Raw genomic sequence first — 23,903 nt, 5'->3', positions numbered from 1 at the left:
GAGAAGGTCCGTCTCAAGCACTTCTTTGAAGTTTTCTTGGTGCAAGAATGATATGAAATCCATTGTAGGTGGGCATCTATTATGTGAAACCACAAGAAAGGACTTTGTCTGGAGCCCTTCAAGCACTTTATCATGCTTTTCTCTTGAGCAGAGGCTAATGTGCCTTTACTGCTCAGTCTGGTCGTTATCGTCATTTTCGCCTCCGCAGAATAGGGAAATATGCGGCTTTATGCTTTTGGGGCGCAAATGTTCACAGGTAATACTACGAATCATATTCCTATCTTCAATAGGACCTCTACATAGGCTTCCACCAAGTTGCATGGCTAATAGCACAGCTTGATTCCTTCGTGATGTAAGCCACGCCTGTAAATCAGGGCAGCGGATATAGGGTATAAACCTAGTGCCATGAGTTCGATAATTTATTCGTGGATGCAGAACTCGGGATCCATGGTAGGCTTTGCCGTCTGGGTCCGCAGAGGGAATGTGGCTTGTCCCGCGTGGAAACGAGAGTCTGGATATTCCACAAGCCACATTTCCCGTCTTTTGCTGTGTTCAACCTGACGGCCAGAGCACTCAAATGGCGATTCTGAAGACGTTCTTCAACATTAGGGCTCTTCACAATCGTCGGGTTCCTGAAGGCACTGAGTCGTCGTATGTCTCCACCCCCAGAGAATCTCAGCAGCTTGGGGGTATGAAGTACCCCGACAGCAAGCATGACTTCGAAGTCTAACTGCCACAGCGGAAACCCGATGACAGCCACCTGAACGGCAGTGGCCACAGCCGTACGTGGAGATAGCAAGAAACAACATGTCGCACGATTGCTGTATAGAGATAGTGATATATTCGCTGCCAGATAGAGCGGCGGCATACTGACTCGGCGTCACTTCGCATCCCAGAACTCGGTTTAGGGGCGAGGGTAAATGGCCTCCTTCCTAAAGAGCTCACTTTTCTATATCCATAGCTGGTCCCCCGAGTGTTAGACCCTTAAGTGGACCACGCTATTTCCTGCACCTTTAGGGCAGTATAGGTCACTTGGACTGAGGCAGGTTCTGAATGATGACGAGGGACAGGGTTATTCTAGTCTGTATCAGGTCAAAAGGGGACAGAGAATAGGCTCTTTCGGGGTATAGGCGCAGAAAACTTCAAGTTCAACTCACTGCCTAATGACAACTTGTATCGCTCCTGATCAGTGAATGAGCAATTAATACGCACCCTTGGAACGAACCATCCAGGGCCCTTCCAGCTATATGTTCTAACCCTTATTTACGAGGTGGTATTTGTACGGAATCATAGCAAGATCCATAGCGCAAATCGCGACTGCTTGCCTGTGCAACAGACTTGAGCTGCCAGTCCAAAGTCATTCTGGCAACGCTTTTTTATGCTGGACGTGGTGTCTGCCGTACGACCGAGATCACTCTTCACCACAATCATCCGTATGCGAGGATCTCTGAGGCTTGTATTTGCGGGTAGATTGATGCATACTATGGCCCCACTCAGCGTTGTCTACTCTGATAGGGTCGGCGATGATTTACTTATTCGCATGTTGAAAACGGAGCGGCTTTGAACTCCTCCGAACGACACTCTCAGTCACTATAGTGGTCAATCCTAGAAGGGGAGTTTTGTGGATAAAATAGGCCCTAGTTCAGCGTCTATAACAGATCATGTGTTCTTGTTTGTCGGACCCCTTAGGGCGTGTCTGACACATATTGGCCCGGCTACAGGGGCGCTCGGACTGTTTTTTAGCAAAGCTGTCGCTATATCGAGTATCATTCACAGTAGAATGTGTATACGCTATCGATCTTTCTGGTTCAATCATCAGGCGTGTAGAACATTTTAGTCACTATCCTAAAAGCCAACGGTACTCAGCCCACAGATGTAAGGATATGATGGTATGGTATGTACGTAGGTAGAAGAAACATGCGTTGATTCGAGATGGTCAAGTTCAACTGAGCAAAGGTAATCTGTAGTTGAGATTCCACCCTGTCCGGTAAACGCCTCATCCTCGGTCCAAATTCACCTCAAATAAAAAAACCGCTGATCCCATGTGGGACTGGTAGACTTTCAGGAGTCTTGGCGTCAGAGTACTCCAATTCGAGACAACAACGGTGGATTATGATAGCAGTCTGCAACAGCTGCATCGACCACAGCCTGACCTTGCAGCGGGAGCCCTGATTGTGTATCGAAATAATATAGAAGCACGAGTAAGCAGTAAAGGATGACGATAAGTTTCAAGATCCGATCCAACATAATAGTATGGGCGGGATTCCGTCAATCGCTGAATGGCTGTGTTTGGCGGTGGAGCTTGGGGCGGAGAAAAATATTTCTAAGGGAGAAAAAAAAAAAAAAAAAGAAAAAAAGGTCCCCCTGGATTTGGGTTTAATTTGCGCTCTTGACAATTCAAACGAATTAGGTGTCTCGTACTCGTACCCCAGCAGTTCTCCAATCCCTTAGGGTCAGGGCTTTTTCATCTTTCGCTGGTGCAAATCTCTTTTGTGTTCTTTTGTTGTCTCTCTCTGACCCTGTCCTCTTCTTCAATCCTATTCTGTTTCCCTTATCTTCGATTCCGCTCCGATACGGCGGAGGATCCCGCGTTGTAATCTAAGAAGATCACTTTTACGAAAGCCGAGGCTGATCGAAATACGCTCCGGGAGAGGGTCAAGGAAGATACTCATAGGACGACTTCAGAACTAGATTGGCACTCAACGTATTATTCCATCTGATCATGGCTCGCGGCCGGAGCTCGAGTAACTTGGGCGCGGACATACCGGGTGACACCAGCGCACCAGCGATGTCGACCATGAATGAGGTCAGTCCGATTGAAACGGAGGCTCCAAAGTGGAATAAGGTATGGTCTCGATCAATTGCGCAGCACCCAAACGCCCTCGCTCAAATGCTCCTCCGTGCCTATGCTCACTCCGGCCTATGTTATCGCAGTCTTCCGAGAAGTCGCTGAAGTCGCAACCGAAGCGTCGCAAGAGCCGATCCCTACTCCGCCGCTTTAAAGACAAATGCCTGAAACATACATGGCTCCTGCCTCTCCTCATGGTGGTAGTTCTGCTCGCCCTGTATGCAGTCAACCCCAACCCGTCCAATCCGCTACATAGCGCAATCTTTCTGTCCTACCCTCAAGGACCGAAAACCCCTGGTGGCCCGGTTATGTATGGAAAAGGTCCCAAGGACGTTGCCTTTGTCTCGTTCTACACCATTGTCTTATCCTTCACTCGGGAATTCATCATGCAGCGCATCATCCGGCCGTGGGCGATATACTGCGGAATCCGCGGCAAAGGCAAGACTGCTCGCTTCATGGAGCAGGTGTACACAGCGATCTACTTCGGCATCTTCGGTCCATTTGGCTTGTACGTGATGTACCGGTCTGATATCTGGTATTTCAACACAACGGCGATGTACGAGGGTTTCCCGCACCGGGAGCATGAAGCGCTATTCAAGGCCTACTATCTGTTGCAAGCGAGCTACTGGGCTCAACAAGCCATCGTGCTCTTACTCCAGCTGGAGAAGCCCCGAAAGGACTTCAAAGAACTTGTCGGACATCACATCATCACCTTGGCCCTCATCGCGCTGAGCTATCGATTCCACTTCACCTACATGGGCCTTGCGGTCTACATCACGCACGATGTTTCTGATTTCTTCCTTGCAGTATGCATGCATCTTGAACTCACCCCCGTGATATGTACTAATAGCAATAGACTTCGAAAACACTCAACTACCTGGACTCATTCATTACTGCGCCATACTTCGGTATGTTTGTTGGAATTTGGATCTACTGCCGCCACTACCTGAACCTGAAGATTCTCTGGGCGGTTCTTACCGAATTCCGAACCGTTGGTCCTTTCGAGCTGAACTGGGAGACCCAGCAATACAAGTGTTGGATCAGTCAATATATCACCTTTGCCTTGCTGGCGAGCTTGCAGGCCGTCAACCTTTTCTGGCTCTTTTTGATCCTTCGCATCCTCAAGAACTACCTCTTCAACAGTATCAGGAAGGATGAGCGCAGTGATGACGAGGATACGGAGGAAGAGGAAGAAGCAGAACAGGGGCAAAGCGGCCGTGCTACTCTAGCGACTGGAGCTGAAGTGTCCACCGTTACTGCCCGTAATGTCGGTAAGGAGAACCAGGCTCCCCAAGTTCTAGTGAACGGGGAGCCCCTCAACGAGAAGTCCTCTAGCCGCCGGTAGAAGTTGCGCTCTAGCACTTCCAACCGCTCCAAAAGGTAGGGCTTTTCTCATGCGGTGTTGGCGGAGTTTGCACTGCTTTCTCTCTTTCTTAGCTCTTGAGCTACTTGGGTCAAAAACTCATATTTCACCATTTTCATTGGCGGTTCACTTTGGTCTGCTTCTTCTAAATGAAGCACTTTGCATGGTTGTCGCATCGGTATTCATGGTCTACGAGATTCGCTTTGTTGCACACTTTTTCTTTTGCTTTCCTCTCATATATTGGTCGTCTGGCGTTGTGCATGACACAGCTGAATGGATATAGTGACGATTCCATGGATGTGCGCTTTACCGGTCTGTTGGAAGGGAGAGAAACCTGGGGAGGTCTACGCGCAATTATCATATAATAATAATAATAGATCCGCGCTGATAGGTTATCTGCGCCAAGATTCAAAGTTCAGGTCCACTTCGCTTTCAGTAGCTGGTTACAAGCTCAAGAGAACGATGCATGCTTAGCATCTCGGCCACATTGGCCAGCAGGCTCACATGTGGTTACAGATACAAGCCGTCTTTTCAGGAGCGGGATATTCACATGGAGTTGCATCAGTGTCGTATTACATTGCGAAGATGCCAAATCAACTATCAGAGCACCGCTCATACAAATGCGCAAGGAAGAAGAATGCCGTTTTCTAGGCCTGGGGGCGTGCCGGATCCACAGTGCCCTTCACCTTAGCCGTCTCGGTTTCTCCCTCGCCCTTCTGGCTCTTTCCCGGCTCATTCACATACGGGTTGGAAGTGTCGGCATTGGAGACGCCCTCCTGCTTGCCAGAGATAGTAGCTGGTCCTCCGGTTCCCCCGCGGGCAGTAGCCTATCACCAAAATAGTCAGACCAACCACATTAAACATAATCGCGAACCCGATACTTATCAGGCGCACGGGAAACGGGATAGACCTTACCTCATCAACATTAGATGGCGGCTCCCCAAATGATCCACCCTTCTCGCCAGATGAAGACGAAGAAGCCTCAGTGTCGACCTTCTGCTCCGCGTCCCGATCGGGTTGGGGCTCGGATTCTCCCGCAGGGGCCTGTTCCTCCTTCTTCTCTGTTTCTTTCACGGCTTCATGGTGGTCACCGTGGCCGCCGTGGGGCTTCTTTTCAGGACCGGAGGAGAGCAAGTAATAGGCAGCCGGTACGCCCAGGCCGACCGATCCCAGCAACCTGTAGTCAATTGGGGTTAGCATTCGCATCACAACCTCATGCAATGCATCGTGTGTGTTGCAAGGAGGAAAGAGGATTGTTATCGTGACTTACCATGGCAGGTCACTGGATTTCTGGACACTGTGTGATGACTCGGAGGCGTATGTGCGGCGAGCGACTTGCTGCGCAGGTCTACGAGATGCAGCTCCGACAGCGCGAGCAGATGCGCGAAGGAGATTAGCACGAGCGAAAACCATTTTTGATCGTTTAGGACGATGAGGATCGGTGATAGAGGGTTTCTAATGCAGAAATGAAGCAATTGAGGCGAGATGAATGGAAGGAAGAGAAAGAATGCAGGAAGGGGAAAGAGGAGGCTGGAGGTGATCGGATGATGACATGCCCTTGTCACTACCTACTAAACAGCCAGCTTCGGAGCGGCTCCTGCCGGCGTGGGCTCAAGTGATGTAATTGCCCTAGTGTGGGGAGAGACGCTTGACATCTACTCACAATACAGGAAACTGCAATGTTGAATACTGTTTGGTTCTTCTTAATATGTTTCCCTGATTAATGTCCCAAATTTAACCAATTTTAGTATCTCTATTACTATCCGAGGTCTCGATGAGCCGCAGTTTCCCTGGTACAGCAAGGGCCCTCCTTAGCCATAATATGATCACTACTTCATCCAATTGGTCTGTAGAAGTAATAAAATTATTCGTTATAAATTACCAAGCCTAAGTCATTCTAAGTCCTCGGCATTTTCATTTGATATGTAAGGTCGATTAGAGAAGTCCAATGGATCTATAGATCTGTCTTTGTTGATGTCTCCTGATCTGAATCTGATAAAACTAGTGCGGGCGGAGCTGTCCCATTTCGGCCTAGGCAATGATACACCTCCGGACCTGAACAACGTATTCCGTCAATCTAACCTTCTCCAACTTATTGTTATCGGTCCATGGTGTGGGCCTCATACAAATGGCTCTAACATCAGTAAGGCTTCAATCACTATCTGTCGCAAGCGTACTCTCTAATACGTCGTGTCACAGTGGAAAGCCTTCAACTTCTTCGACGTCTCTTCCGTCAAGCTACCTGAGGAGAGCTCATCGATATTCAGTGTACGTACTTACTACCAACTTACCAATATATCGACATACTAATATGATATCCTCGGAATTAGTCCGATATCTCCTCCCTTTGTACCGGCTCATCGAATCTCTTCCTTGGATCCACCGATGGCTTCGTCCACCTCATCTCGCCCTCGTTCAAGCTCCTACGATCGTTCAAGGCATCCGAAGGCGGCCCTATAACGCATATCAAACAGATAGAAGGAACATCGCTCCTTGTTACGATCGCAGATGATGCCTCGAGTGAACCAGCGTTGAAAGTTTGGGCTCTGGATAAGACGGAGAAGAAAACGGGAGCCCCTAAGTGTTTATCAACGACCCCGGTGCAGAATGCTAGAAGACCGTTCCCCGTACGTTAGTTCGCTCTCGGTGGTGCTCGAACTCTTGCTAAGTACTGAATGGGCAGATATCTGCGTTTACGGCCGTTCCCGACCTGTCGCAGGTCGCCGTGGGTTTCGCCAATGGTTCCGTAGCAATCATTCGTGGCGATTTAATTCATGACCGCGGGGCGCGGCAACGTATTGTCTTCGAATCAGAAGAACCGATAACTGGACTTGAAATACACAGTGGCCCGACCACTATCCTATACATCTCCACAACGAACCGGATATTAGCATTGGTCATCGCTGGTAGAGGGCAGGGCCAACCGGCACGAGTTCTCGAAGACACGGGCTGCGCTCTCGGCTGTATGGCTCTCGACAAAGACAACGGTGACGTTCTCGTGGCCAGAGAGGATGCGATATACACCTATGGGCCGCATGGGCGCGGGCCCAGCTACGCTTTCGACAGTCCGAAGAATTCAATCAACATTTTTAAGGATTATGTCGCACTAGTCTGCCCTCCGAAGGTCGCAACTTCGAATTCGAGTACTTTGCGGAACTTCGATGTCAGCCAGCCTAATGATCTTTTTAGCACAACCACCTTTACATTGTTGGATACGGATCTGAAGTTCATTGCACACTCGGAAGCCCTAGTGTCTCCTGTGAAACAAGTTTTCATTGAGTGGGGCGACCTGTTCATTCTCACCACCGACGGAAAGGTACGCGGGCCGCTTCGTACATGTTGACTATGCTAACCTGAGAAAGATCTACCGCTATCGTGAGAAGAGTCTGCAACAAAAACTTGAAATTCTCTACCAGCGCAGTCTCTATATACTAGCGATTAATCTGGCACAGAAGAAGGGTGTCGACACCTTCCAGCAGAATGCTATCTATCGTAAATACGGCGACTTTTTGTACCAGAGGGGCGATTATGACACAGCCATGCAGCAATACCTCCGGGCCATTGACAATACAGAGCCATCACAAGTCATTCGGAAGGTTGGAGCACCATACACACACTACATACTCGTAACTAACCGTGTACGAAAATAGTATCTAGATACGCAGCGTATCCACAATCTGATCGAGTACCTCGAAGAGTTGCACGACCATGATCGTGCCACAGTTGACCACACGACGTTGTTATTGAACTGCTACGCTAAGCTCAAAGACACGGGCAAACTAGATGAGTTCATCAAAGCTCCCGGTGAATTGAAGTTCGACTTGGAAACAGCTATTGCCATGTGCCGTCAGGGCGGCTACTATGAGCAAGCCGCATATTTGGCTACAAAGTACGGCGAAAACGACATGGTTGTTGACATATTGATTGAGGACTCGAAGAAGTACGCAGAGGCTGTGGAATACATCTGGAGGCTTGACCCTGAACTGGTTCGTACTAACCATGAGCATCCATAGCATGATACTAACTATTTCAAGGCCTACTATAACCTTATGAAGTATGCTCGTGTTCTCCTCTCTAATTGCCCACAGAGAACAACCGAACTTTTTATCGATTACTACAAGGGAAAGTACAAGCCCATCACGGAAGTTCAGAATCCACCCGAGCCACAGGCGCAGTCGACTAGCACATTACAAAGTCTGGCAGCTTTCCTTCCTCTCCCTTTGATAAATTCTAGCGCAGGCACAAAGACGGCAGCCGTTGAACCTTCACCTGAAGTAGAGGCCGAGGCGGCAGAAGATACCACAGTCTACCAAATTCCCAAGCCCCGAACTGCATTCTCTGCTTTTGTGGGCCATCCTCAAGAGTTTATTACATTCTTAGAGGCCCTTATCAGTCAAGAAAGTGTGAAAGAAGAAGACAAAGTGGACCTTTATACGACCCTATTCGAGATGTACCTAGATACGGCATCTCGCAAGAAAGCCACGACCGAGAAGGAAGAATGGGAGACTAAAGCCAAGAAACTCATCGAAGGCAAAGACGTATGAACCTGATATGCAACAATTTCTCATTTGTAGCATGACTGATGTTTCTCTAGATCCCGATCTCCACATCCAGTGTCTTGTTGCTCTCAGACCTATCGGGCTTTCGGGAAGGATCGACCCTGGTGCGGGAGCAGGAAGGTCTTCGTTCTGACATTTTCCGCTCATTCACGTCTGCAAAGGATACACGGGGGGCCATCCAAGCTTTGAAGAAATATGGTCCAGAAGAACCCCAACTATACGTAGATGCTTTGACTTATTTTGCTTCAAGCCCCAAGATTCTCGAAGAGGCTGGCGAGGAGCTAGATGTTGTTCTCAAACGCATCAACGATGAGGGGCTCATGTCGCCGCTCCAAGTCATTCAGGCGCTCAGCAACAACGCGGTGGTCACTATGGGCCGGGTGAAGAAGTATCTGAGTGATAACATCGAGCGAGAACGGAAAGAGATATCGACTGTTGGTGCCCCACCCTAAGGATAACCGTGCCGTGAACTAATGAATTTTGCAGAATCGTCGTTTGATTTCCAGCTATAGCACAGAAACGGAAAACAAACGGAAGGAGCTTGAACAATTAGGTAGCAAACCAGTTGTTTTCCAAGCTCGCCGGTGTGCACTTAAGTCTTGCGGTGGAGTACTGGACCTTCCTACGGTTCACTTCCTCTGCAAACATTCTTTCCACCAACGGTGTCTGAACAAGGTCGATGAAGAAGCCGAATGCCCGGTCTGTGCTCCTCAGAATTCCACTATCAGAGCCATACGCAAGAGACAGGTGGAGTCGGCGGATCAGCATGAGCTTTTCAAAGGGGAGCTCCAACGGTCGAAGGATGGCTTCAGCGTCATCAGTGAGTTCTTCGGAAGGGGAGTGATGCGACCTCAAAGCACTATGGAATGAAGATATGTCTACAATGCTTGCATCATGATACCTTTTGTATTTAGAATTTTATGTTTACAGACATACCCAATTCCAGTTTACAGTCTTGTCTTGATAGCAACTGGTAAGCAATAAATGCGCATAGTCTTATCATCACATGATCGCGCGTCATTTCCGCACCGAATCGGCTACGACGCGTGATAAGCCACTCAATTCCCCATGTCAATGCGCAGCCAATATCTATACGATCTTCTGTCTTTTCTCCACGATATTGCATATAAGCTAGATCAATGTCCCACGCCCGGGTGATTCAAGACTCCGATGACGAGGACGATCCGTTGGCAGCGGACTTCCCACCTCCCGCCAACCCGACGCATCAAGCCAACAACGATTACGCCCTCGACTCAGTCGCACAAGATGTTCCCATAACAGCCCAAGTACAGGAGCCCAACCACCCAATCGCTATCAATTTCGATGTGTTTCTTCAATCCCAGGAATCAGCACCAAGGGGGCTATCGTCCTCCCAGCAGCGGAGAGAAGAAAGATGGATCCCGAATGAAGCGGGGGGCGGCGGGTCAATAGGTGAGCATTGCGCTATCAGTACTCTACATTGGCAGCATAAACTGAGTTATCCACCATATACTTACAATATACATCGCGATAGGGACAATGATGACAGAGATTGGTCTCGCGCAGCAACGGCTCTTCGATGATGACGATGCTCAATACTCCAATCGACATCTTCCCCCACCCACTACCCTTGAATCGGAACCCATCCAGCCTACTTTACCAAATATGGATGATATACATCTCGTTCCGACTGTCGATATCAATGGTGCACAGCATATAGATTACAATAATACCGGGAATGGTCTAGAATATATGTACCAATCGAATGACACAGCCTCTGACCAATACGAACCTGTCACACATACGGAACAACATCCTCCCCACAGTCTCTTGAGCAATGACTTCTCCCAATCCGCTGCATCATACAATATCTTCGAATCATCATTACAACCCTCCAGAAGCTCCAATCCCGATCCAATGTCCTTCTTGAGACCGGACGACGCCTTGCAGATCGACCTGCAAAACGGTGCTCGGAGGTGGAACTCCATGCAAGGAATGCCCTCTTCGCCGCACGACACCGAACCGAACTCTTCATTATTGTCTCCCAAAGTCAGTCGCTCGCGAAGTGATAATGCAAGTTCAAACGGGATTATAGCTTCACACCCCGAAGTACAACAACCTACAGAGTCCCCCAACCAGCTACCTCATAATGCGACTATTGAAATACCCGCAGAGCCAAAGAAGCGAGGTCGTCCAAAGAAGCAAAATCCAGGGGAACCTATCGAAACATCCGACCTTCCACGTCCAGCTAACCAGGACACTAACGAAGCAAATGATACTAAACCCGAGAAACGCAAACCAGGCCGGCCACCAAAGAATCCAAAGCCTGACGCAGAGCGCAATGACGTTTCAAACATCGATGATCAATCCACTCACCCCGACCCTACATCCATAGTATCGGAACCACAAATTCCTCTGAGTGAAACAAACCTTCCAGTCGACATACCCCAACACAACACCACAGAAACCACCAACTTCCACATTGAGATACCCAACCAACAATCCCTACCACAGCAAGCACCACCAGAAACCTTACAAGCACCAGGACCAGCACCGAAAGAACCCAAAAAGAAGAAACTAAAACGCGGCAAAACCACATCCGTAACACTCCAAAAAACCTACGACCCAGACATCGAAGACGACGTCATATGGATCGACGATGCACCACCAAACCCCATCATCCCCCAGCAGGACCAACAGACCCCCAACAGCGAAATAGCACACCCTGCAGTCCCTACAAATAACGACCAAACACCATCAGACAATACAACAGTACAAACCGAGCCAGCCCCGCAACCCAAGAAACGTGGACGCAAGCGGAAGAAAACCTCCGATCCGGTGATCGAGGAAGAACCACGAGATAATATAGGGAAGCCGTCGGATATACATGTCGAACAAGAGAAACAGGCTGTGACAGTCGCGGTCGACAATACTGCGAATACTACAGTCGATAAAAATACCGTTGATAACCAAGATACCCTTGATACATCTCGCAATCTGCCGGCTGGTTCAGAGGATACTCATGTTGGAACAACACCCGTGTTAACTACCAATGAGAACCCGCCCGAAACGCCCAAGAAGTCTGGTTCAGAGCCGAAAACACCATCTACGGCTCCCGGGGCCGCGGATGCAGATGCTTCAGGGAAGGGTGCGAACAAAGGACCCGGCAAACACAGTCCAATTTCCACAGGGAAGGTGCCCTACCGCGTTGGATTGAGTCGTAAGGCCAGGATTGCTCCGTTATTGAAGATTGTTAGGCGGTAAATTATCCCTACCAAAACGCGCGTGTTTAGCCAACTTCTTGAAGAGCTTTCGCTTGTCTACTATATTCAAATCATATGGTTGAGTCCTTCGACCGGCTTGCTTATACTGTCTTATTAATATCTGTGTTTTTCTAACCTGTATATGATACAACCACCGCGATGGTATGGGATGTGGTAATGTCAAATGAAATGAGTTACGAATTGCATTCTCCATAAAACGAGTGTATCATGTCAATCCTAACCAGTCTCCGGACAACAGGAGTATTAGTGGAAGAATAAGCCAACTAACTACAAAGAAAAACGACGACAAGCCAGTATACAGATTAATCACTTTATAACCATTATCCCAAGCGCTCACCATCTTGAAAGCAGGACCAAAACAAGTGGCCAAGGTACTCCAACCAACCCTGCTATTGCTGCAATCAAAAGCAAGTCCGCAACGTTCAATCCAGGTTGCAACAAAGAGCTCGCATCTGATGTTGCGGGACGCTTTTCATGTCTGTGAACAGTGGATGTATGTCTAGCTTTCTGACAATGACCAGCATTAGGCTGGCAGCCAAACCCACAATGCTTGGGACTAGTCCCACAATAGCCATTCTTGCCACAGCACGTTCCGAACTTCGACCCCAGACAGGTAACATTCCCACCGCAGCGACCATCGCGCGAAATGGCCTGTTTGGCAGTAGCGAGGGGCTTGGTCTTCCGAAGGATAGTAAGCTCAGAACTCTCATCCATACGATACCAGTTCTCTTCGGGGTCACCCAGGCACTCGCCGACAGTCACCACATTATAGCCATCTTTGGAGGCTTTCTTGAGCATATGCTCCGTAAGATTGTAAACAGTCTGTTCGTGCACATCGTGAGCGATAACCAGCCAAGACTTATCGGATGCCTTTCCCCGGGCCAGATTCTTGTCGAAAATGTCCTTGGAACCCTGGATGGCATTGGGGCTGTCATGGCGATAATCTTCGGTATCAATGTCATACAGGATGACATGGTAGCCTAGATTACCTATGTCCTTCAGACAGCCGGATTCCTCCGTACAGCTGGAATATGGAGGACGCATGTACGTTGGAAAGCCGCCCAAAATGTTTCGGAGGGCGACCTCATTCCACAGAATCTGGATCCGACGTTGTTCTGGTGTGATTTTGCTAAGATCCTGATGTGACCAGGTATGACTGGCGATCTGGTGTCCACTTTGATACATGCGTTCGATCATCGAGGCCCAGGGCATGCCTGGTGTATCTATGGGTCCTTTGGCATTATTGTTGCCTGTGATGAAGAAAGTCACCTTTGCATCATATTTGTCCAGCAAATCAAGGAGATCCTCTGTGTACTTGTTCGGGCCATCGTCGAAAGTCAAGGCAATATTCCCTGCCCCAACGCATGACCGGACAGCCTTGGGACCGTATTGAACCTTGCCAATCTTGGGGCGAGGGATACCGGACGTTGGAGGTCCGTCAGGTGTCATATGAGCATCGCAGTGGCCGTAATCGATCTGGCAGTCAGGAGAGCGGCAATGGGCTTTTGTTTTCCCGCAGTAGCCTAGGTCTTGTTAGCCTGGCCTTCTGTGTGCGAAAGCGAAAGACCAACCTGCAGTCGAACAGCAAGCATCATCAGAGCATTTGCCGAAGCCTTGGCCGCATCGGGCCAGAAAGTTGCGTTCCACCAAAGCAGGGGAAGCATGATTCCGGTCAAGTCCAGGGATCAAATCATTTCCCTCGAGCTTACTGCTTGGCTGAAGGGTAACATACGTAGCTGAGCATGCTATGGCGCTGACGATGATCGTCAATGGACTGAAGTGCATCTTTGAGGTGGTACCAGGTGAGAATAAGTGAGATGTATCTGATAATATAGACGATAAGACGAGATGGGTCTGTATATGGTGTAATGCTTGGGATAAGAGAGTGTAGTGAGAAGTTGGAGAAAGGAAATCATCATGGAAGACAGTTCTATGGGTGCTCAGCCATTGCGAGCATTACTCCCCAAGGAAGGCGCACTATGATCCTGGTATAATGGCAGGAGCGAAGAGCCGCCGGGTTGGATACTATTCGGAAGACTAGGAAGCTCCTCTCAGTCTCTCCAGATCTTCGAGTAGAAGGTGCAATTTTAGAGGTATTCCATTGATACCTATGAAACTTACCAGCCTTTGCTAAGACCCACGCTCCCTGCGTACAACGAGACAACGAAAGAAGTCCACGTAGAATTTGATCTGGAGTAATACTGTCCTTGGATAAGGCAAGAATACTCGATCATGCCTCATTTTCGGGTTAGTAATATCTAAAACTAATACATCTTTTTCCCTTGCCGGAACCTGTGGTATATCTGCAGTATTTCATTAGCACGCTACAGGTTCTTGTTATGTATGTCGTATGAATGCTATCATAAGTCACTAGATTACTTTCCCGAGTTAGTACCTATACCGTACCAAAGGTTTGAAGATATTATTGACTTACAGATCCAGATCGGTTATTATCCAATATACAGCTCTCCGAGGATATAGATTATAGCCAGAACGCTCCATCCTTTTTCTTGCGTAACGTTGGATATAGGTCCAGCACAAAGTCAACCCCGATATATATAAATGAGAATCCAACTTCCAAACTTGAACAACACATTCTAATATTATGCAATGGTTCGTACTTGTTTAGCTCATAACAGGAATCTATTACCCTTAGTCTCATATATCATGGCTCAATTGCCTTATATGTATCTAGGAAATATTCAAATCTTCACGGTTTGATTGCCCTAATGTCTCTTGTATTGGTACGGCTAGCTCATGATAGTAGAAAGTTGTTATTGATTTTACCTGTTCATATACCGTGATCTGAGTCTTATCCGGAATGCGCTGTTTCCGTCGGAGAAGCTAGGCATTGCTAAACTGAGGGTATAAGATACTGGGTATATTAGATGGAGGTGCGACGGAGGATATCCGAAGAAATCATTCAGCTAGTTTCATTAATCTTTTTGTTTCTAGTATTCTAAGTCGCGATAACTTCACCAAGGGTAGCAAAAACAAAAGGAGCGAGTGTGGGAAGATGAGGGCCGAACTTGGTTGGGCTGCTCCTTGCGACACTACCGACTGTGGCAATAAGGTGCCTTCGGTGCACGACGCTAATCCGTGGATTATTGAACTTCTTAACGAGTTCGTCGACGAACGAGGCGAATTGAGCTTCTGAGAAATGAGGTACCAAGGCGGAGATAGCGGCCAGCGCTCTTTTCGTGACTACAGTACCAGCTGTGTCGTTGTCAATAATAGACATCACTGACTTTTGGAGAGCCGTTAACTCGGCCTCCTTGAGAAGTGGTCCGAAGCAGGTGACGACTTGAATCAGAACATCAATCGCATCGCTGCTAAATCCCTTAGAAGGATCTTTCTCCAGCATGCCCTTGATGACGGAGCCTCTTCTGCCAGATTGAGATGGTGTGGGACCGGTCAAGCGAGGGATGAGAATTTTGGAGACAGATGAGTAAGCTATGGAAACATCTGGGGTAGGTGGTTGCCCAGCTTGAGAACGGGGAAGGGCCGTGACAATGACGCGTAGAGCGGTATTAGGAACTGAGGTATCGATAGTTTGGGATGCTGTCAGGTTCGAGAGCTTTTCGAGGATGGTAGTGAGGCTTTCAGAAGGCAGTCGATTCACAAGTGGACCGAGACTGGTGTTTAGAGTCAATCAGATATTCGGCCTAGGTACGAAGAGCAAGGAGTGCACCGTGAACTAACCATTTCAGTGCTTGATTTTGAACATCGCCGTGTTGATCATCTAAGGCATTGAGCAAGCCGTCGGCAAGCCGTGACGAGGAAAACTGATCGTGAGCCAGATATGCAGAGGTCGGGCTGTTGAGAATTCCCAGGAGATCGTTCAGCGACATGTACCTCATGTCAGGATCTGGATCATCCAGTTTCGAGAGCAGTCCATTGAGGTTTTGTTGGACTGCCTGTCGGTCCGCCATGGCTGTATACCCCGCACAACAGATTTGAGCAGGACAAGATGATGGTAGGTAAGCTGGAGGACAAGTTCTTAGATGTAGAAAATGTGAGTATCTGGTGTGGAAGCACAACACGGGAGTCAAGGTGGTGCGACAATAAATAAGATACCCAGTGAAGTTGGAGGTACCTCTGAATGACTTATCGATTGTATCAATCAGTCTAGCCCATGGAACTGTCGAGTGGGGTATAGCTCCTACGGGAGACCGTAAGTGTTCCCGGCGCACTGCTTAGCCTCAGGCAATGGAGATATCATCCGGCAGAACCTATGCTCAATAGACCGCCTTCTTTAACAGTATAGAGCAAGTGCGACATCTGATTGGTCAGTATATTCATACTTACTCCTTCGGACTTCAACATATCAAAATGAATGTTCTGGGGTTGTTAAATTAAGTAATAGGTATTCTATTATAAGATTAGCTGCTTTCAATCTTGTTCTACAACGTGGGACTGATGTCTGCCATAGCCAGTTCAAGGTCATATCGTTTCCTAGGCATTTTGTTCAGGTTAGGAGAGATCCCCCAAATCGCTGAATGATTTCCCGAACTCACAAATTCAGGGCTATATAGCACTTACTTTACTTCTCATGTCCATACCTTGTCGGCAAAAGGGGCGTTCATGCACACTGGTGGCAACGTAAGACACATAATGTAATCTGACTGTGGTGGTCTCGGGATTTGATCTCGGGGTGAGAGTGGCTAGACTGCGTTGCTAATTTTATTGCAAGATTTTGAAAAATTATGTCTGGATATGATGTTTCTGTATAGCTACTGTGTGTGGTGGATACCGATCCCATATCCACTGATCGTCATGACAGTCTGGCCAAGGACCCGAAGGGGCCATGGAGCAGGGATACTTGTTCAAATTGTTAGCTTTTGATTCACTGAGGTAAAGAGATAATCTACATATCTCATCAGCCATAATTGACGAGGCTCTGGAACTGTATGTCGTCTGTAATTGGGTAGCTTGGGCATCAAACTGGTGAAGTTGAACAGGATGTGCCTATTTAGGAAGGAGTGTATAGTATCACGTAGCGATGATACATAAGCTATGCATGTATCCGAGATTAGTGTCTTCCAAGAACGAAAACAAACCTCCTTGTGAGTTCTGGAAATAACAAACTTTGGTTCTCAGTTCATGGCTATGCGAGACATCCACGTAGAACCGTGGAAGGCGATGTCTCATGAATACGAGCAAGAGTGAGTCTACCTAGGAACATGGCTGGGCTAGCCTCATGGTGCAGACTCCAAAACACAAAGAACTTTGAGCAGATGATATGCTACCATTGATTATGTTTTAAACACTCTCGGGTTCTAACATTAGACGTTCAGCCGTCTTTTCGGCGCCTGGAAGAGGATGGGGCGGAGTTTCTCTGGAATACGTGATATGCAAGGTGACTAAGTCTGGTAAACGGTAAATGGTAGCGGGAGGGTGGTGTTTGGAAACACCGACCAATAAGTACATATGTATGATCACGGGGCATGGCGAAGGAGCTGACTCCCCTGTCTCATTGCAAAGTGGCTTCTGGACGGTTCCATAGCATATGTACCTGCGTGAGCCATTTCAAATTGACCAATACAACACGCACTCTGCCTGAAGCTCCATGTGCGCGGTGGCTTACCATAGGTTCTTCTATCAGTTCTAGAATTTTGATCATGCAGTCTGAGAGTGTATACAGTGTCAGATGATAGCGTGGTGGCGTTGACGTATTATCTCATGAGGTTGGCACACTTACTTGGCTCGTACGCTTATGGCGCTGTGCCCCTTTTTTCTAGTATCTCTGGATTGTACATGTATAAAGCTTGATACCGACTCTGGTCTTCCATCAGAGCCATCCTCAGTTTCGTTAATCTCAATTCTACAAAGGCGAATTGATAGGAAGGCCTAATCCAGCAATGGCAAGAAAACGCAAGAGCTCACCTCCTAGCAGACGTTCACCTATAAGGTGGACTGCTCAGGAAGATGGGATCCTCATCAAGACCGTCCACGCCTGCACAATCCGTGGGGAAGACCAGTCTCTTCCATCAGACAACAAGAGAGCAAGGAAAGATACCATCGCATGGAAGCTGGTTGCACAGTCATTGCCAGGGAGGACAAATAGAGATTGTCGCAAGAGGTGGTTCAAGATCGACCGGCGCTGGTCGCAAGGGCCTTGGGCACCAGATGAAGAGACACAGTTAAGGGAAGCTGTTGCAATATATGGACCTGAGTGAGTGCTATCGCACTTCAGTATTCCGTTCTATAAGGACATAGACTTACTATTTGTTAGATGGGACGAGGTTTCATTCTCAGTCAAAACAAGGAATCCTGATCGTGCGTGTCTTCTCAAAAGAGATACGCAAAGTGAGTGCTGACACAAATAACGAACCAAAAGAATGCTTAGAACACTGGGAGAAAACCCTCTATCCATTTGCTGCCAATCAAAGCCGGGAACCGACGGATGTAGGTCACATTCATTGCGAAGCTGCCAGACGTCGTCTTACTGATACTTCCACAGGACATGAAGCTGCCAGAAGTAGTTGCTCATTCTGGCCATCTATCAAGTTACACCCAGGAGGGGCTAGCAGGACGACCAATACTGGAATTCAAAGACTGGTAATGCTTTTCTCATAATTTTCTCCTCCATTATTTCTGGCTGACCTGCTTCAGTGCATTGTCGATTGGCTGGCAGCAAAATCCTGTACAATGTCGTCCTGAAATCCCTCGGACAGGGACTGTGTGCGGTCAGCAAGTCATCATAGGAACGCCCACATTGAATTACACTATCGTTCCACAAGAAAATGCTGTGATGCTCGATGTATATCAGCCACCGTTTGGGCAGCCCACCAGCGAACACCGAGTCATATGTGGCAACGACTATACTGAACGGTGCCCCTATCCATGCAACAGCAACGATGTACCCCAAATCTCAATGTCATACATGAGACCGACTCATGAAGAGTCAGGATATGTTCAGGTACGAGCATCATCGCTGGGCTATGGAGCGTTAGGTCCGGGCTGTAGCTCCATGACCGTGGTTGGCAATGTTGCAGATCAACAGTGTGGTCAGATAGTTGGGTATATGCGACAACAAGGGATGCAAGCTACTATCCATGTGCGTTGATGCATAACAAATAGACAAATGTACCGTGCTACTGCTTTATGTAAGAATGTTGTCTTTGAAGTCTCCTGACCAAGATTCGCTTAGTGCTAAAGATTAAGAATTGAGAAGGGTATTTGCGGAGCATCCATGTATTTGATCATGTACACATGGACACGACATCTTCAATGCAGTGCATCTGACACCATACCCGAAACGGCAAAGTCCACTACACCCCAGGGTGTTTTGTCCTGCCCTAGTCAAGACACTTCAGTTGTACACCTTCTAAGTTTGAGTATTTAAAGTGCTGTACCTAACTTGTCAAATTCCCATTACTAGCACCCCGGCGTGAGAATAATAAGAATGGAGCACCCCAAAGCCACGCCATCTCATTACAAGTTCAAACTCATGCCCGAGTTCTTCGTAAACTACCACGAAATCGCCAGACAAAGCCCAAACTCAAAAGTAACCACCCAACCAAGCCTCGGCCTCATCGACCAACCCTACAGCGAAACAACTAATACCCAGCCAGACGCAGAACCTAAGAAGCCGTGGGAGCGATTCGCAGCCTACATCAGGGAACTAAACACAGAAAACCCAGACAGAGTGACCTACAAGGTCCTTTACCTAACCAGACACGGCCTCGGTGTACACAATGTCTTCGAAGCAAAAGTCGGCAAAGAAGCATGGAATGTAAGTTATGGCACTCCCTCGTTTCATCCAGTCTACGACGTAACTGATAAAACCAGAGCTACTGGTCCCACCTCGACGGAGACGGTACCGTCTCTTGGGTAGATGCAAAGCTAACAGAAGCCGGCATTCAACAAGCGGAAACACTGAGCCAATTCTGGACAGATGCCGTGGCCACGGAGAACGTGCCATTACCAGAGTCGCTATACACGAGTCCCCTGGCGCGATGCCTTGAGACTACGCGGCTCGTGTTCTCCAAACCTATGGGGCAATTCAGAGAGCAGTTTCAGCCTGTAGTAAAAGAGCTGTTGAGGGAGCGATTGACGGATCATACGTGCGACAAGAGAAGTACACGAACATGGATTGAAGGCCATTATCCTTCTTACTTAATTGAGCCTGGGTTCTCGGAAGAAGATCTTCTGTGGAAATCAGACCGGTGGGAGTCTGTTGAGGAACATGTTGCGAGGAAGCAGAAGGTTCTCGAGGAAATTTTTGCGCAAGATTCTAGTTCGTTTATTTCTATGACTGTCCACTCATATGCGATTTCGGCGATCCTTAGGGCTTGTGGGTATGAAGAGTTTAGAGTCCGTGAGGGTTCGACGATTGCCTTGTTAGTTCGTGGAGAGAGGGTTGGATTATCCTAATATGGTTTCGAGACTATCTTTAGTATGCAGGTATCATAAGATTCATTATTAAATCCTTGTCACTATACATATAGGTATCCTGAACACAGTCTACTAGAGCAATAAGGCTGTATATCTGTAGAACATAATATTATACAATCTTTAAGAAAGAATTGGTGGCTAGTGAGGGTATATATCTCTATTCACAAAATATCAAAATCGTAAATGCATCACAGGTGAGTTACCTTGACCAAAGAGAATAAGGCCAAACAGAGATACAGAGGACTGCCGCCTCGAGGAAGGACCAGCCCCGCCATGTTCTCCATGAACACTTGCGCAGCTTGCCTTGATGTGCAGACATGTCACTTTTTACCATCCACGCCTATTGCAGATCGGCGTGTGCCAGCCGAAGAAGTTGCGGCTGACTTAGAAGTTTCACATAGTCTGAGATCCCTATTAAGGTCGAAGCTTTGCTGCAGCCAGCTGCCTGCATCAGCGATCGCCTCGGCAAGATTAAAGCTGTCGGCACCTGGAAAGCCCCGCTGGCCTTCCTGAGCAGTGGGTGGTGTTGTGCCCGTTAAAGTCATTGGGAGAACACTATGCTGTGTCTCATGCCCAGGAGACCGACGGGGAACAGGACTTGAGTGTATGTAATTATTGTCCTGTTCGTAACGTGCCTCACTAGAGGCTGACGAGGGGGGCGATGATAGCTTAAAGCTGGCAGTTTTTAATTTTTTTCGACCTGTCAAGTGCTTCACTGGAGACATAGTCCGACGGTTTGGCTTCTTTTCTGTACTGAAGGTGAACGGCGTAACCGCATCAATCATGCACTGGGTGCTTTGCCACTGACCAGCAGTCATAGGTGCTTGGACCCCGCTACTTCCCCTAGCTCTATTGGGTGTGGACAGTCGATGGAAAGGAGTAATATCCTTCGCTATAGGTGAGGAAAGGTCGGAGGATTTAGAAGCATGCTGTCTATCTGGAGATGGTATATCATGTTCCGGGCTATCGAGGTCATTCTGGAACGACCTCTGTGCGTGAAGGAGAGCTGCCTGAGTAGAAAACTGAGGATCGGGGATGGTGTCGTCGTCATACTCCGAGTTGCTTCTTGGTACTGCAATCGAATGCAAAGAAGTGATGTCTGTCATGGTTGGGTTTGCACGCACTTGTTGAGCAGACGGCAACCTCTCACTAGTGTTTCCCTTATTCACAGTACTTATAGATCGAAACTTCGCTGACTGAGAAACAGATATATTGCCAATCGCTTTGGTAGTGCTGGTAGAAATGAAAATGCCTCTAGGATCTTTGTCGGCCTCGGACAGGCCATGTCTATTGGCATGAGCCGAATGCATATGTTGCGGAGATAATGCGTCTTGCTCCGGGAGTTGGGTACCTTTTGTGAAGTCTGCTGCGCGTGGCTCTTCTTCAGCATCCGGTTCCCCGGCGGTGGGAGGTTTGGAGCCTCCTGCTTCGTTGGAGACACGGGGCTTCTTCCGACGGTACTCAAACTGCGGTAGGTGCGACGATGGAGCTAGGACACAGAATGAAGGGCCTTGACTGACTGCTCCGGATGTGGTCCTTTCTCTTCCAAGATCAGGAAGGCGCTGCTCCTTGGCAGGGGAAGAGGCGATGCTGTTTGGGACACGGCTGACATCGAGAGGTTCAGGATCAGGGCCATCCTGTGCAGGGGAACTTGATGTGCTCCGTTCTGAATAGGGTCCATCTTTATGCTCAAATGATGTAGACTGGCTGTTCATTCTAGCGTCCCTGGAGGCGCGACTCTTAATTGAGTAGCGGGACGATAATGTTGTTGTTGGGGATGTGGGCGGGTCAACATTTTGGAAGCTAATTTGTTTCCGATCTTTCTTCAACCAAGTCTCGTTGGTGTGCCTTGAAGTGCTGAGAGACTGCAGCTGTGCGGTCGAATCGACTGGTCTCGCCCACGGTATTGACCTCCGTGGCGTGTTCGGAGAAATCGACCTCCTATTACGTTTATCACCCGACCGATCGAGGCGAACAGAAGCATGTCTACTGCGACCAGAAACATGGATATCTGACTCTGGAGCGACAGTAGGTGGTCTCGAATCGCGGATTTCCTGAGGCTCCTGGTATGTTCTTCGTCTTCGAGAGTTGGTTTCATTTATTACGGGGCTCGCTGGAATCTCGGGTTCTTTGGGCGGCCGTATCGTACTGCGGCCAGGCGGTATCGCTCGTCTTCTATTAGTCTTCCAAGGGTTCACCCAGCCTTCGTCAAAGCGACCCCGTAGCGAAGCTGAGAGGATGAAGAGGGGTTTGCCCTGGAGATATGACTCAGCAAGTTTCTCAATCCTCCGACGTTGCGCAGCACGTTCCTCATCGTTCAGCTCATCGTCGGAACCGAGAAGACCATCGTTGCATAGATCGGAAGTTGGCGGAGAGCATGTTTCCAGATTAAGCGGCGACACCGGTCGACGGGGTGGCATCTGTGTGGGATGAAATCATTAATGAGTATGATTGTTTACAATGCAGCAGCAGTCGAACACTGACTGCATTTGAGCGACGGAGGACGTGATAGCTGAGTGTGACCGAAAGATCCTCATATCTTTTGCGACAAAGAATTGTTGGGTACTGTATTGGACCGATAATGCTCCATTTTGCGGAAGATCAAAGCTTTTCTCAGCTCTGGTGGAAGTTCCGGTGTGGTCACGCGAAGCAAACCACTTAACGCGTCCCCCACTGATTCCCGCAGCAACGTGGTGGGTGGATGCTGGATTATTGAAGGCCCGACGATACCGCCGGTTGACTACAGCTAAACCAAATGCGGATAAGGTTGATTTGAAGTTCTCCCGCAAACTGAGACTGACTGACAACAAACGGCGGGACGCACTGAGGCTGACGGCCTTAATTGATCGAAAGTCAATCGATAAGACAGGTGAGAAAAATAGAAAATAGAAAATAACGTGGATAAAGACAAAAAATGAAGAAGAACAGAGGCAACACTCTTGCCAAGTGAAACATAGAAAATCAATAAGCATTGATGACAATAATGAATACATACGTGCACAGGTTTTGGTCCTGATAATGTCCGACTCGTGTTTACCAAATTGCCCGAAACACCTGAAGCCCTGGCATCCATTTTGATGCCTTGCAGCGGGTTGTGGCCCGCCAGTTAGGATGAGGATCCCCCCTGCTCCTCACTTCCATTGGCCTTCAGCAATTCAGATTGTTCGCTGCCAACTCATAGCCTGTACTGGATGTATGTATGTAACGTACGTCTTTTGTTTTTTAGCCAAAAAATCCTAATGACTTCTCCTTTGGGTTATAATGGAATTTTCCCGACGTAAGGCACGAGATGACATGGACAGGGGCACCAAAAGAAAAAGCAAAAATTAATATATGGGGGATGTGCGTGGGAATGACCTGTCTATTTCTATTTTTCTTTTTTGTCAACCTCGTTTCTTCTTTTCTAGATCCTAAATCGCCTAAGTCGTCATCAAGAGTTGTTGGTGGAACAAGTGGAAACTATTCTTTTT

The 23,903-nt window shown here is 48.2% G+C and overlaps 10 protein-coding genes across 10 annotated transcripts; 5 read left to right on the top strand and 5 right to left on the bottom strand.

Moving 5' to 3' along the window:
* Positions 1 to 230: 230 nt before the first annotated feature.
* Positions 231 to 1,267, bottom strand: F9C07_1372838 (uncharacterized protein). Its single transcript, XM_071508032.1, has 2 exons — positions 1,158 to 1,267; positions 231 to 1,082 (listed from the first exon to the last, which is right to left on the bottom strand). Exon 2 carries the CDS (start codon positions 866 to 868, stop codon positions 398 to 400), a length of 471 nt encoding a protein of 156 aa, XP_071364820.1. The 5' UTR covers positions 869 to 1,082; positions 1,158 to 1,267; the 3' UTR covers positions 231 to 397.
* A 1,455-nt stretch (positions 1,268 to 2,722) lies between these two features.
* On the top strand, positions 2,723 to 4,193 carry F9C07_4408 (putative ceramide synthase membrane component; the record flags this gene model as incomplete). Its single annotated transcript, XM_041291595.1, has 3 exons — positions 2,723 to 2,845; positions 2,935 to 3,654; positions 3,705 to 4,193. The coding sequence occupies 3 exons, from the start codon at positions 2,723 to 2,725 to the stop codon at positions 4,191 to 4,193; spliced, it is 1,332 nt and encodes a 443-aa protein (XP_041144089.1).
* Positions 4,194 to 4,598: 405 nt separating this feature from the next.
* F9C07_2281503 (uncharacterized protein) lies at positions 4,599 to 5,799 on the bottom strand. The gene is made up of 3 exons (XM_041285664.2): positions 5,482 to 5,799; positions 5,127 to 5,388; positions 4,599 to 5,038 (listed from the first exon to the last, which is right to left on the bottom strand). Exons 1-3 carry the CDS (start codon positions 5,622 to 5,624, stop codon positions 4,859 to 4,861), a joined length of 585 nt encoding a protein of 194 aa, XP_041144088.1. The 5' UTR covers positions 5,625 to 5,799; the 3' UTR covers positions 4,599 to 4,858.
* A 386-nt stretch (positions 5,800 to 6,185) lies between these two features.
* On the top strand, positions 6,186 to 9,640 carry F9C07_4406 (putative vacuolar protein sorting protein; the record flags this gene model as incomplete). The annotated part of the gene is made up of 9 exons (XM_071511218.1): positions 6,186 to 6,354; positions 6,418 to 6,479; positions 6,542 to 6,838; positions 6,895 to 7,527; positions 7,574 to 7,807; positions 7,862 to 8,197; positions 8,246 to 8,749; positions 8,806 to 9,204; positions 9,257 to 9,640. 9 exons carry the CDS (start codon positions 6,186 to 6,188, stop codon positions 9,638 to 9,640), a joined length of 3,018 nt encoding a protein of 1,005 aa, XP_071364819.1.
* Positions 9,641 to 9,775: 135 nt separating this feature from the next.
* On the top strand, positions 9,776 to 12,190 carry F9C07_1372453 (uncharacterized protein). The gene is made up of 2 exons (XM_041285667.2): positions 9,776 to 10,201; positions 10,284 to 12,190. The coding sequence occupies exons 1-2, from the start codon at positions 9,910 to 9,912 to the stop codon at positions 12,011 to 12,013; spliced, it is 2,022 nt and encodes a 673-aa protein (XP_041144086.1). The 5' UTR covers positions 9,776 to 9,909; the 3' UTR covers positions 12,014 to 12,190.
* Positions 12,191 to 12,366: 176 nt separating this feature from the next.
* On the bottom strand, positions 12,367 to 13,818 carry F9C07_4404 (putative chitin deacetylase; the record flags this gene model as incomplete). Its single annotated transcript, XM_071511217.1, has 2 exons — positions 12,367 to 13,556; positions 13,605 to 13,818. The coding sequence occupies 2 exons, from the start codon at positions 13,816 to 13,818 to the stop codon at positions 12,367 to 12,369; spliced, it is 1,404 nt and encodes a 467-aa protein (XP_071364818.1).
* A 1,174-nt stretch (positions 13,819 to 14,992) lies between these two features.
* F9C07_4403 (putative tip120) lies at positions 14,993 to 15,965 on the bottom strand (the record flags this gene model as incomplete). Its single annotated transcript, XM_041291575.1, has 2 exons — positions 14,993 to 15,668; positions 15,736 to 15,965. The coding sequence occupies 2 exons, from the start codon at positions 15,963 to 15,965 to the stop codon at positions 14,993 to 14,995; spliced, it is 906 nt and encodes a 301-aa protein (XP_041144084.1).
* Positions 15,966 to 17,894: 1,929 nt separating this feature from the next.
* F9C07_4402 (uncharacterized protein) lies at positions 17,895 to 18,598 on the top strand (the record flags this gene model as incomplete). The annotated part of the gene is made up of 4 exons (XM_071511216.1): positions 17,895 to 18,208; positions 18,269 to 18,342; positions 18,374 to 18,441; positions 18,497 to 18,598. The coding sequence occupies 4 exons, from the start codon at positions 17,895 to 17,897 to the stop codon at positions 18,596 to 18,598; spliced, it is 558 nt and encodes a 185-aa protein (XP_071364817.1).
* An 843-nt stretch (positions 18,599 to 19,441) lies between these two features.
* On the top strand, positions 19,442 to 20,412 carry F9C07_4401 (histidine phosphatase superfamily; the record flags this gene model as incomplete). The annotated part of the gene is made up of 2 exons (XM_041291592.1): positions 19,442 to 19,771; positions 19,828 to 20,412. The coding sequence occupies 2 exons, from the start codon at positions 19,442 to 19,444 to the stop codon at positions 20,410 to 20,412; spliced, it is 915 nt and encodes a 304-aa protein (XP_041144082.1).
* A 170-nt stretch (positions 20,413 to 20,582) lies between these two features.
* On the bottom strand, positions 20,583 to 23,643 carry F9C07_1372792 (uncharacterized protein). Its single transcript, XM_041285663.2, has 3 exons — positions 23,429 to 23,643; positions 22,918 to 23,270; positions 20,583 to 22,853 (listed from the first exon to the last, which is right to left on the bottom strand). The coding sequence occupies exon 3, from the start codon at positions 22,851 to 22,853 to the stop codon at positions 20,754 to 20,756; it is 2,100 nt and encodes a 699-aa protein (XP_041144081.1). The 5' UTR covers positions 22,918 to 23,270; positions 23,429 to 23,643; the 3' UTR covers positions 20,583 to 20,753.
* Between the last annotated feature and the right edge of the window lie 260 nt (positions 23,644 to 23,903).

This window comes from Aspergillus flavus, chromosome 3, assembly GCF_009017415.1.
Source record: "Aspergillus flavus chromosome 3, complete sequence".
Taxonomy (NCBI): domain Eukaryota; kingdom Fungi; phylum Ascomycota; class Eurotiomycetes; order Eurotiales; family Aspergillaceae; genus Aspergillus; species Aspergillus flavus.
The sequence above is the reverse complement of the archived record's forward strand: the minus strand, read 5'-3'. Positions and strand labels throughout refer to the sequence as shown.